This window comes from Sinohyriopsis cumingii, chromosome 3 (genome assembly GCF_028554795.1).
Source record: "Sinohyriopsis cumingii isolate HCF-2022 chromosome 3, ASM2855479v2, whole genome shotgun sequence".
Classification (NCBI taxonomy): Eukaryota; Metazoa; Mollusca; class Bivalvia; order Unionida; family Unionidae; genus Sinohyriopsis; species Sinohyriopsis cumingii.
The window spans coordinates 147,019,187-147,033,485 of NC_142963.1; the positions used below are offsets into that span (position 1 = coordinate 147,019,187).

The 14,299-nt window shown below is 34.8% G+C and overlaps 1 protein-coding gene across 1 annotated transcript in view; it reads left to right on the forward strand.

Moving 5' to 3' along the window:
* LOC149804089 (transient receptor potential cation channel subfamily V member 6-like) overlaps window positions 1-14,299 on the forward strand; it is a 173,669-nt gene that overhangs the window by 142,309 nt on the left and 17,061 nt on the right. The window contains exon 13 of the mRNA XM_089954044.1: window positions 9,496-9,657. Coding sequence (XP_089810170.1) covers window positions 9,496-9,657 — 162 coding nt within the window. The remainder of the gene's footprint in view (window positions 1-9,495; window positions 9,658-14,299) is intronic.

The following is a 14,299-nucleotide window of genomic DNA, read 5'->3' on the forward strand; positions in this document are numbered from 1 at the left end:
TGTCCACTCTGGAGGCCCATATCATCAAGATCTAGATGGATTCAATGAATGATGTCCACTCTGTGGGCCCATATCATCAAGATCTAGATGAATTCAATGAATGATGTCCACTCTGGAGGCCCATATCATTCAAGAGCTAGATGGATTCAATGAATGATGTCCACTCTGTAGGCCCATATCATCAAGATCTAGATGGATTCAATGAATGATGTCCACTCTGTAGGCCCATATCATCAAGATCTAGATGGATTCAATGAATGATGTCCACTCTGTAGGCCCATATCATTCAAGAGCTAGATGAATTCAATGAATGATGTCCACTCTGTAGGCCCATATCATCAAGATCTAGATGAATTCAATGAATGATGTCCACTCTGTAGGCCCATATCATTCAAGAGCTAGATGAATTCAATGAATGATGTCCACTCTGTAGGCCCATATCATCAAGATCTAGATGAATTCAATGAATGATGTCTACTCTGGAGGCCCATATCATTCAAGAGCTAGATGAATTCAATGAATGATGTCCACTCAGGAGGCCCATATCATCAAGATCTAGATGGATTCAATGAATGATGTCCACTCTAAAGGCCCATATCATCAAGATCTAGATGAATTCAATGAATGATGTCCACTCAGGAGGCCCATATCATTCAAGAGCTAGATGAATTCAATGAATGATGTCCACTCTGTAGGCCCATATCATCAAGATCTAGATGAATTCAATGAATGATGTCCACTCTGGAGGCCCATATCATCAAGATCTAGATGGATTCAATGAATGATGTCCACTCTGTGGGCCCATATCATCAAGATCTAGATGAATTCAATGAATGATGTCCACTCTGGAGGCCCATATCATTCAAGAGCTAGATGGATTCAATGAATGATGTCCACTCTGTAGGCCCATATCATCAAGATCTAGATGGATTCAATGAATGATGTCCACTCTGTAGGCCCATATCATCAAGATCTAGATGGATTCAATGAATGATGTCCACTCTGTAGGCCCATATCATTCAAGAGCTAGATGAATTCAATGAATGATGTCCACTCTGTAGGCCCATATCATCAAGATCTAGATGAATTCAATGAATGATGTCCACTCTGTAGGCCCATATCATTCAAGAGCTAGATGAATTCAATGAATGATGTCCACTCTGTAGGCCCATATCATCAAGATCTAGATGGATTCAATGAATGATGTCCACTCTGTAGGCCCATATCATTCAAGAGCTAGATGAATTCAATGAATGATGTCTACTCTGTAGGCCCATATCATTCAAGAGCTAGATGAATTCAATGAATGATGTCTACTCTGGAGGCCCATATCATTCAAGAGCTAGATGAATTCAATGAATGATGTCTACTCTGGAGGCCCATATCATCAAGATCTAGATGGATTCAATGAATGATGTCCACTCTGTAGGCCCATATCATGAAGATCTAGATGAATTCAATGAATGATGTCCACTCTGTAGGCCCATATCATTCAAGAGCTAGATGAATTCAATGAATGATGTCTACTCTGGAGGCCCATATCATTCAAGAGCTAGATGAATTCAATGAATGATGTCCACTCAGGAGGCCCATATCATTCAAGAGCTAGATGAATTCAATGAATGATGTCCACTCAGGAGGCCCATATCATCAAGATCTAGATGGATTCAATGAATGATGTCCACTCAGGAGGCCCATATCATTCAAGAGCTAGATGAATTCAATGAAGATGTCCACTCAGGAGGCCCATATCATCAAGATCTAGATGGATTCAATGAATGATGTCCACTCTGGAGGCCCATATCATTCAAGAGCTAGATGAATTCAATGAATGATGTCCACTCAGGAGGCCCATATCATCAAGATCTAGATGAATTCAATGAATTATGTCCACTCAGGAGGCCCATATCATTCAAGAGCTAGATGAATTCAATGAATGATGTCCACTCTGGAGGCCCATATCATCAAGAGCTAGATGAATTCAATGAATGATGTCCACTCTGTAGGCCCATATCATTCAAGAGCTAGATGAATTCAATGAATGATGTCTACTCTGGAGGCCCATATCATCAAGAGCTAGATGAATTCAATGAATGATGTCCACTCAGGAGGCCCATATCATTCAAGAGCTAGATGAATTCAATGAATGATGTCCACTCTGGAGGCCCATATCATCAAGAGCTAGATGAATTCAATGAATGATGTCCACTCTGTAGGCCCATATCATTCAAGAGCTAGATGAATTCAATGAATGATGTCTACTCTGGAGGCCCATATCATCAAGAGCTAGATGAATTCAATGAATGATGTCTACTCTGGAGGCCCATATCATCAAGAGCTAGATGAATTCAATGAATGATGTCCACTCTGGATTCGATATGAGTACATCTGCGCATATTAATGAGATACATTTCAATCTGATTGGCTGGCCTTATTACTGTGAGACATGCCTATATTGTGAACTGTGCTGTTTTTTACATGAGATATGAGTGACATCTTTGCATATTAATCAAGCATTTTTGTGTGTTATTGACTGAGCTTGTGAACATTCTCTTGAAAATTAAGATTTTTGAAATATAGTTCCTTCATTTTGCCACCTTTTTGATAAAATCCAATGCATTAGTTATAAATTCATATACACCAAGACTACTTTACTTATGCTGGGCATAAACTTGGACATAACTTATCCCCCAATATAATTAGCATAAGTTAAGCTACAAATAATTGCATTTCAGTGAAATAACTTGATCGCTTTTTGCAAATAAATTTTCCTGAAAATGCCAAATCACACCTCTTTGCTCTTTTGTCCTGCATAAAGCTTTGAGGTTGAACTCGGTAAACATTTTATTTTCTATTTATGTTTTATGGTTGCTTCTGTTGTATGCAAAGAACGTTTTTCAATGAATAAGAAATATTAAATAGAATCATAAAAAATATTAATGATTTCTAAGGTCTCTTAAGTGATATAATAACTGTTCCCATTGTTTGGCTCAGTTAACAGTATGATGCCTTGAAGAGATGACAAAAGTTGCACCTATTTAATGTTTGCTTTTTCTCTCCAGTGTGATTGCTTCAGAGTGTAATTCCTTTTACAATATATTAATCTAGGTTACTTTATCATAATATGCCATTGGTGAAAACTGTAAGGTCCAGACACAGGGATTCATTCACAATACTCCTAAAAAAATCATGTGTCCTTGATCCTTGACAAGTTGGAGCAAGTCAGAATAATTTCTACAAATGAACTATTATTTTGTTTCCAATTTTAATTAATTTTGGTATATGTTTAAAGCTCTGTGACCATATAACATATTTTTGTGAATTATAAGTATATATTTGTAAGAACAAAATCTAGTCCTGGTCTGGTATTTCCCACCTTAATGAGTAAAGAGAATATCAGAACATCATTTTTTACATAAGTACCAGTAATGGATTTGTATTTACCTGACTCGTTCACACCTGTAAAAGTTGGCTGTGAATGCTTAATTATGATTATTAATTAATTAATACAGGTTTATCCCCATATGCTATGCAGGGTATCACTACACTTATTCACTTATATTTTGTCTTCATTTTGCTGCATTTTGATGAAATCCAGTGTATTAGTTAATAGCTCGTATTCACCAATAAGCCTTATGTATTTTAGGCATCAAGTCAGACATGGCATATCAAATGGTTAGCATAGTCTTTGATGTATTTTCTAGAAATAGCTGATGTTGAATGACACAACTCGAATTGTTTAATGGAAGTGACCATTCCAGAACAGGCTGAGTCACACCTGCATGCGCTGCAATAGTCCCGAGGGAGAATTTAATAAACATTTTTGTTTTAGACTGTATATGGTCCATGCTATGGGCCAATTAATATGAAATAGTCACCTTCAAGTTCATCACTTTGTGTAAACATGCCCACATGACAAAGTTCATTTCACCATGCCTTAATTTCACACATTCCCCCCCCCCCAACACACAATATAGTACATAATTAAAGTAAAATGTAAATGTTTTATGTCAATTTTCCCCATCATTGTGGATCGTGGAAAGTTAGAAATAGAAGTTGTGTGAATTGTAGTCCATTTTGGTGCTGATTTGATGATCATAATATCAGAAATTACATTGCTACATGTATCCATAAAATTCCTGCTGAAGACAAGTTGACAGGCAACTTCTTATTTTAAGAGTTTAAATTTGGAGCCAGACTATATGTTGTGATATATTAAATATAGTATTTGAGAGCTTTGGAACCAGACTATATGTCATGGTATATTAAATATAGTATTTGAGAGCTTTGGAACCAGACTATATGTCATGGTATATTAAATATTGTATTTGATAGCTTTGGAACCAGGCTGTATGTCCCGATATATTAAATATTGTATTTGAGAGCTTTGGAACCAGGCTATATGTCCTGATATATTAAATATTGTATTTGAGAGCTTTGGAACCAGACTATATGTCCTGGTATATTAAATATTGTATTTGAGAACTTTGGAACCAGACTATATGTCCTGATATATTAAATACTGTATTTGAGAGCTTTTTAACCAGGCTATATGTCCTGGTTTATCAAATATTGTATTTGAGAGCTTTGGAACCAGACTATATATCCTGATATATTAAATATTGTATTTGAGAGCTTTGGAACCAGACTATATGTCCTGATATATTAAATATTGTATTTGAGAGAACAAAGGTCACTGATTGGCTGAAAATAATTTGTTAAAAATGAATGTAATACATTATAAGAAGAAGTTGGTGCATGAGTAAATTGTGTGCATCAGTTAAGGCTTCAACCTAGAACCAGTCTTATGTTTCATTGCCTAATTTTATTATTTTAAAAGTTTCTGCTTGGATAGATTTTTTATAAGATATAAACATTTTTTTTCTTGTTTAAACATATTTCATGTCCACAATATGATACAACAGAATTGGGCACAAGTTTTAACAACTTAAAATAGCTCTCTTCATACATGATAAAAGTATTGCAACATATTCAGCATGATAATAAAGAAAAATGATTGGAGAGAGAGAGAGACACACACACATACAGTGACTCAAATCTCTATTTGGTGACAATTATATATTTGGATACATGATATAAAATTCTGTGTTTTTAATTTGCATCACTCACCCTTTCCCCAGAGTAGTAAATCTAAGCTAATAGTTGCATATAACCTTGAAAGTATTTTTCTTATGAACTCAGTTGTCTATACCGTACTTGGGATCCCACTGCAGGAACCAAAAAGGGTGTTAACATGGTACAGATCAGCTTTTAATGAACTTGTATTGTCATAAACTAGTATGGATAAATATCAAGGCTTCGATTAATAAAACTTGTCATTTTGCTAGAATTACATCATTTTGGAAATATTAAACACAAGGATACTTAGATGAGGGTAAAAATAATGATTTTGGTAGAATGTAGCCTGAAACTGCAAACGACCATACTATTTGAATGTCAAAGGTTATAATTTGATTGTTTGGATACAGGGGGAGGGAGTATTGTCTGAAGTTTGGCTTGTTTTAATGTTATATAGATTAAAAGCATTGCTGGCGGTGCTTCTGTTGTTTCACTGACACCTTTACACATTCTATGACTTACGCCATCAAGCCCAGTGGATTTATTGACAGAAATGGATTTAATCATTTCTTTTTCGGTAATAATAATTTTGTTTAGGGTATTGGATCATTTTTTTAAAAAAATAGGGAGAGGAACGTTACTATCATAAATTGAAACTGAAATGAAATAATCATTGAGTAAGTTTTCTTTGTCATTCATTGATGCAAGCCAAAGCATTATTTCTTGTATCTGTAAGTGGTGGAGTAGAATTTAAAGGATATATCTCTTTTAAATGGGATTTTTAATTTTCCAAAATGTTTTAGGAACATTTTTGTTCAGAGTCTGAAAGATGCGTATCAGTATTGTCCATATATTGCATTTTAGCATACTTTCTCATGTTGTTTACTTTATTCCTGATTTGTTCCAGTCGATTGGTCTATCACAAGTGATGACAAACTTTTATGCTCTGTCCCTTTTCCTTATCATTTTTCTTAATTGGAAATCAAACCAATTGGTTTATTGGTTGGGTAAATTGTTAAAGTTTTACAAGGAATACACAAAGTTGAGAACTCGATTAGTTTGGTTGTGAATATATCAGTACCACATCAGTATCGATTGGTGGTAGCAATAGATCTGCGCAGTTAGTTCCTCTTATCTGAGCATTCAGTTTGTTAAAATTGACTTTGTTACAAATCCAGTCACAGCATGTGTAGGCTGCTTGGAGGTACACATTAATGCTGATTGCTGTTAAGGGCATCATGATCACTAAACTCTATATCAATTTATGTCTTGAATTATATTTATACCATTGCTTAAAAAGATTAAATCAAACATGGTTGGTAGTAGAAGTTACTTGTGTAGAATTTGTTATTACATTTCAAAGACTATATCTTGTTATTAAATTAACTAAATTGGCAGAAGCAGAAGGTACATCAGTGTTATAATCCCCCATAATAATAATATGTTTATTCGTGTCACTGACAATACCAATTAAAACCTTTCCCAGAAAATTGGTTGGAGAGTAGTTTGATATGTACCCTACCCCTGTTGCTAATTTATGCAAGGGTAACATAATCTCAGTCCACATTAGTTCAGTGCCATGACAGCCAAAGTTTGAATCGTTCACATATTTGCAAAGTAGTTGATCAGAAACTTATACCATGATGCTGCCTCCATGACAGTTTGTAAAACCATCAAGGTTCAGATAATGCTAGAATTTAAATGTGTTTCACTAAAGCATGTAATTGAAAATTCCTCTGTTATACTTTCTAAGTATTTAGGTTACCCTCGATTGGTCTTGGCTTGTTTCATCGTCCCCACAAAGAGTTAGTAAAAGTGAAATCATGAAAATGAATGGAGTTTTCTTGAGAAGCCGCAACTGCATTTAGCTGCTTATAAAATATCTTAAGATGAATTTGTGACGTTGATTTTTGATGCCTTTGCTGCTAAACAGTGAACAATTGTTGAATATCCCGACGGAGATTCTGTACTGAATTATGGAGTTATCCATTATTATTAGGGGTTTTATTATGTGGTCGCTGTTTTCCATTGGAGATATTCTCTCTGAAGACAGAGTCATACCAAAGACTTATAAAAATGGTACTAACAGCTGACTCGCGAGGCGCTTAGCACTCAGTTAGTTATGACTGGTCGGCCTGGTGTCGGGATAATGTGACTGGGTGGGACATCATGCTACATGTCTTGCATGATGCCCCAGTGCTAAACATCAATGTACACTGCCACACTGCAGAAATCGTAGTGATATGACTGAAAAATTGTTAAAGCTATGTTAAAAATCCAAATCATACACACACACACACACTCTCTGAAGACAAGATTTGGTAAAATCATATACAGTATAAGAATCCGATTGTACAACACTGTGTTACTGACACTGCATAGAGGGAGAAAAAAGAATAATAGTGTGAAAATGATAAAGAAAACAAAAGACAGAGATAATTTGCTGGTTAATTTAGCACACAACTGGGGAAAAGGTATAGTGATTTTAAAGTTGAAACAAATACTTGATACAGTGGTAAAGCTATGCACTAAATAATTTCAATACAGTTCAGCTAAATATGGAGTTCTGTTTCGAGATGAAATCATTATGTAAACACCTTAAGACTAGATGGCACATTGCATTCCAATGATCACAATGGTAATATAGAAAGACACACATACATGTATACACAGCTGCCCATATGCACATACATTCATGCACATATGCATATGTACATATATGCATACATATAAACATACATACTTGATGTATTAGCATGATTGTCAATATTAACATAAAAGTGATAAAGAGTACTGTATTGCATTGTGCCAGCCCTGACTATAGGACAAATTATGCATATGTGCCAATAAATAAAACTGTGGAAACAAAAATAGGTAGATCTTACAAAACTTCTTTTCATAACATATATGCTGTCTGCGTGGGTTTGAGTCTCAAGCTCGGCTAACGTTGGTATGTGAGAAAGTTTGCCAGTAGCTTCTCGTGGGTCGGTGGTTCTTTCCGGGGTTTTCCAGGGTTCTTCCTCCACCAGTTATACTGGCCGCCATGTATTGCCTATCTTGTGCTGAAAAATGGTGTTAAACCCTACTACAACAACAACATAACATATACAATCAGCAAAGAAATTAAAGCATCCTACTAACTCAGATTTCTTGGTCAACTGCTTTTGCATGTGGCTATTAAGCAGACGTCAGCCGGTGAATGAACTCAGGCACACTTGGGCCTCTTGTCTGTCATTTTGGACATTGTTTTCCCCGCATGTTTTACAGTATTATCAAGTTGTCTTCTCATTCCTGTAGTCACTACTTGATTTACTTCTTCAATTCTTCATTTTTTTCAAAATGTAAAAAGATTTTTCATTTTTCATGAATCTAGTGAAACTTTCATTTTGTACAAGTCTTTAGACTTGTTAGTTGTGTCCTTCATGAATCTTCAGACTTGTTAGTTGTATCTTTCTTGAATCTTTGGTCTTGTTTGTTGTATCTTTCATGAATCTTTGGTCTTGTTTTGTTGTATCTTTCATGAACCTTCAGTCTTGTCTTATTATTGTATTGTGTAATTGTGCATTTATTATCTACTTTGTCATTCAACAGTGATGTCTTACTTTGCTGTGTATTGTTGTTGCAGATGTTTCGTCCATACATAGATATGATATCATTCTCTTACAGGGTAATTTAGTAACTGATTTTAGCTTGTATCGATATGTGTAGTTTACTCACTGAAATGCTGTTATTTAAGAGAAAGACCAGATCAACAAAACATATGAAAAAGTTTTCAAAGATCCAAATCCGGATTGTCCATGGGATATATATTTCCATGATATAGCCAATAACGTATCACATTAGTGCCATTGAAAACCAACCATCCAACCTGTTTTTTATATATTTTTTGGGTATATGCATCATTTACACATGTACACCCCTCATAGTTCAGTTTCACCCAAAAATAATTTTAATGAAACGAGCCAGGCAACTTGAATGACTTAATTGTGAAAAAAATTAACTTTGAGTAAACGAGAGTTAGAGTTTCTTATATTCTGGATTGAAACTTTGAGGTATAAATTGTGCAAAAAATGCATTAATAAATTATGTTAACGAGAACTTGATTTTAATAAAGCATGACACTATTCAATACATAAAACAAATGAAACCACGTATATATATATATATATATATATATATATATATATATATATATATATATATATATATATCTGAGATTATATATATTTTGGTTAATTTGCTGTCATCACTTTTTTCTTAGTCTGCTGTTTAAATTCAGAATCCACTTATGAACATGTGAAATCTCAGAAAGAATTTTTTATTTTTAAGCTCAGTAGAGCCTTTATGTGTGTGTGGAATATTATGGAAATAATAATAAGACTGCAGTCTGGTACTAGATTTGATTTATTATTTCAGTACACCGACTTTGACCTGACAAGGTATGCATTACTGACGAAGCTGGTGTTTGCGGCCTTCATGATTTTGGTCCCAATCTTGCTTCTCAACATGTTGATTGCCATGATGGGAAACACATATCAACAGGTCATCTCTAAGTCTGAGAAGGAATGGAGGAAACAGGTAACACAACTCAGTTTTTTCCAAAATTTGTATGTGCCTGCAATCTGGATATGGGATTAAATAGATTATGATATCAAAGTGTATATTTTGGCCTAATCATTCACCGAGTATATTAAGTTGAAAAGACTTCATGTTAACTTTGTGAGTGACAAGGTAACAATTGTTTTTTGGAGAGCAAGAGAGAGAGATAAGGAGGATAAATGGACTGCGTAATTATATTTATTTGTAAATTATTGTATACATGGTTGCATAAAATAACCAACATCATGTTATCCACAAATTTGATCTAATTTGTAATTGCTTTTGTTATAAAAAAGATAAAGTCATGCTTTGAAGATTGTTATAAGACAAATTAGCCATTTGAAATGATATATTCTGTCTTCAGTCAGTCTGTTGACTGGACTTAAGAAGATACGATTCAGTAACTTAAATCACCAGCCTTCTCACACCAATTACAATTACAAAGAAAAGAACCGTAGCATCATTTTTCATTTAAATATGAACTTGTCTGCTTTTGAATTTCTTGTTTTAAATAATTCACCAACATCTACAAGATTTTGAATGAGATAATCTTCAGTGGACTTGTAAAAATTGTGTGTTAAGAAGAAATAATGTACAATTTAAATAATGTACAATTAAAATAATGTACAATTTAAATAATGTACAATTTAAATAATGTACAATTTAAAAGTATGTACAATACAATTTAAATAATGTACAGAAGATGCACTTATAGCATATTCAATTAAAAGCCATCTTAGTGCACAAAAGTTTAGTACATAAGGAAACTACAGAAGCAATCTGAGGAATGTAGACTTAGTCACATGGGTCAAATATGCACATTTACTCACTTTCAATTAACTATAAAAAAAATTTAAAAATCTAATACAACTTTTCTTTAACCAAAGTCTATTCAATCCTGATTTTTGAATGATCTGCACCTTGACTCTCATCAAGACACATCCTGATGAAATTATCGGTCTATTCGGTCTTTTACAATGGTGTCCATTTACCAGACTTGGGTCAAGAAAAGAGCACTTCGAGTGGAATTGTCACAGTATAGGGTAGTACAGATTTCGTTATCAATATGCATACGTTCATTGTGACATCACACCGCATGACATTCAATCTGGATTATACTGGATCACATTTTTAAGTTCATTTTATCCAAAAATGTCTATGTACTTTAACATTGATTTTGCCATTTGCACTTCTTGTGGTGTCAAAATAATGACCTTTAAAAGGAATGTGGATGTATAAGAATCCAAATGAAGTGAATACTTGCCAATTAAAGGTATGTAGAATCAAATTCTATGAATTGACACCCATTGCTGAAATAATCAGTGTTGAATGCCTATGTGACACATGTGACTTTTACATTAGTAGAGTGTTCATCCCGACATTATTGCAATTGGGATTTGCCAGTGCGATGCCACCAGGAGACGAAGGAAACTAATTCAGTACCTGGATAGAGCCAGAATGGCACAGCGCTGTGACACTTAAATTTCAGCCACAATCCTGACTGTTTGATTAACTGCAACTTTGACCGTTGGTACAATAGCTTAAAATTGAATGCATAGTTATACAATGGTAACAAAGGCTGGAATTACCCTTTTAAGGTCTCTGCTTGCAAACTTTTGATTTTTCTCTGCATCAAAATGCCAAGTCATTTATTTAACCACTTTTTGCCCCATCTCTCTTCCTACTCCTTGGAGATTGGGCCATGGATGTTAATGTAAAAACCATTCACAGGCCCATCCTAAAAGTATACTTTAGTATAACTTTACTTGGCATGAAAAGGGAATTCATTGTCATTAAATGAAAAAGCCAGAATGGCAGTAGATTGTAGATTAGAAAGGCAAGACATTAATGTTTTTTGGAACCCTTGTCTTTCAGGTGAAAACATGTGATACTTGCTATTGTGGGTACTTTCATGGGGTCTTATGGTATCATTAAATTAGGTGTACACTGATCAAAACGATGATCAAATACAAAAGCAATTCTTGTTTCAGATTATTTTAACAGTATAATATTACACTGAGATGCACATGTTTTTGTGACCACATGACTAGTTCTACATTTGCCTAGTCATTTACCCTTCACACACAACCTTTATGATTTAGTAAACTTTCTGCCTGTGTGTAAACTCATGCCTTCTTATGAGTCATGCATTCCTAGAACATTGGGATGAAACTTTTTGGCATCAATTTTTTGTATTAGTTTATTTCAAATCTGTCAGTGCATGTAATTTATTTATTTTTATTATTATTATTATTATTATTATTATTATTGATATTATTATCATTATTATTATTAAACATAAGAGAGTCCCTATTGAAAGCTGCCAGTCAAGGCTGTGCCATTTACCAATATCTAAAACAATGCAGTTATTCAAGACAAGTTCACCAAACTTTTTCAATGATCTGAACTTGAGGCTTAAAGCTGACTATGAAAATCCTGGACAGTATGTGTGTACGCAGTACCACAGTATGTGTGTATGCAGTACCACAGTATGTGTGTATAAAGTACCACAGTATGTGTGTATAAAGTACCACAGTATGTGTGTATAAAGGACCACAATATGTGTATATACAGTACCACAGTATGTGTGTATAAAGTACCACAGTATGTGTGTATAAAGTACCACAGTATGTATAAAGTACCACAGTATGTGTGTATAAAGTACCAGAGTATGTGTGTATGCAGTACCACGGTATGTGTGTATACAGTACCACAGTATGTACACAGTACCACAGTATGTGTGTATACAGTACCACAGTATGTATGTATGCAGTACCACAGTATGTGTGTATGCAGTACCAAGCTCAACTTGTGATTGTTTCATTTGCTTGTCTGTAATATTTCACCACTATTATGACAGGATTAATTTGTTAAAATGGTTATTACAGTTAGACCACCATATGCATGTACATTACAAATTGTGTGAACATTTACAGGTGGTAAACTAAATTGAGCTGTTTACATATGTAAACATTATGGCTTTACCAGGGCTATCACAAGTTTGCACTGGTGAAATGGCACCCTGGGCAATCATTGCCTTCAGCAATCCTGACTCAGTTACCATTATTACAGGTTCCTCATAACAGTCCTAAGCTTCAGGGCCAATACAGTGTAAATTATTTGATGCATTTAATCCTTAAAAATTTAAAGTCTTCAAGACAGTCACTGTGAATTTACTTGACACTGAGATTTAATATCGTAAAAGCTGTTGAATCTAATATTTATGAAATTTCAGCTTTGCTACCATTTTCCCTGTAAATTATTCCTGCCAACCTGCTTTCAGTGTATAACTCCTGGTGATTGAGGTCAGCACGAAGTGTGATGATTTTACTATAAAAGTTGTATAAATTATAGGCCTTATAGTTATGGGATACGTTTCCCTTATTGTTATGGAGATCTAAATATGAGGGAGGCACCTTCGTTAATTCGTTTTATAAAACACACTTCTTGAGAGAGATATCTCTGTTTATACCCATACTGAATCTGACATATTGTGCTCTAGCCTTTTCCATCCATCCTGGTGTCTGAATATGACATACTGTGCTCTAGCCTTGTCCATCCATCCAGGTGACTGAATCTGACTTACTGTGCTCTAGCCTTGTCCATCCATCCAGGTGTCTGAATCTGACATTGTGCTCTAGCCTTGTCCATATATCCATGTGTCAGAATCTGACATATTGTGCTCTAGCCTTGTCCATTCATCCAGGTATCTGAATCTGACATATTGTGCTCTAGCCTTGTCCATCCATCCAGGTGTCTGAATTTGACATACTGTGCTCTAGCCTTGTCCATCCATCCAGGTGTCAGAATCTGACATATTGTGCTCTAGCCTTGTCCATCCATCCAGGTGTCTGAATCTGACATACTGTGCTCTAGCCTTGTCCATCCATCCAGGTGTCTGAATCTGACATACTGTGCTCTAGCCTTGTCCATCCATCCATCCAGCTGTCTGAATCTGACATACTGTGCTGTAGCCTTGTCCATCCATCCAGCTGCCTGAATCTGACATACTGTGCTGTAGCCTTGTCCATCCATCCAGTTGTTGATCTGACTGTTGCACACATTTGCTCATCAATAACTTTGTAATGGTTGGAGAGATTTTTATGAATTATGGCTCGATATTGTGTCATGTACCTTAGCTATGCCCCCTGTCATAAGGTCAAAATATAATTTTTTGACTTGAATCCTTTGGAGTATAACTATTAAACTCTAAAGATATTTTAATGAAACTTTTGTGAGTTGTCTGTTATTGAGTGAATCGGGCTATGGAAGACTACTATATTGCAGTAAATGACACTTTGTAAATTTGTAAACTATTTTACCCTATCTCAGTACAAGGTAAGTCAAATTCGTCAGATGCATCACAGCAGGTTTTTAACATTGTCGTCAGTATAGTAAAGAGGAAATATCATTGTTATCAGTATAGCACAGAGGAAATAACATTGTTGTCAGCATAATGGAGAGGAAATAACTTTGTTGCCAGTTTAACAGAGGAAATAACCTTGTTGTCAGTATAATACAAAGAAAATAACTGTTGTCAGTATAATACAGAGGAAATACTTTGTTGTCACTATAGCACAGAGGACATAACATTGTTGTCAGTATAATACAGAGGAAATAA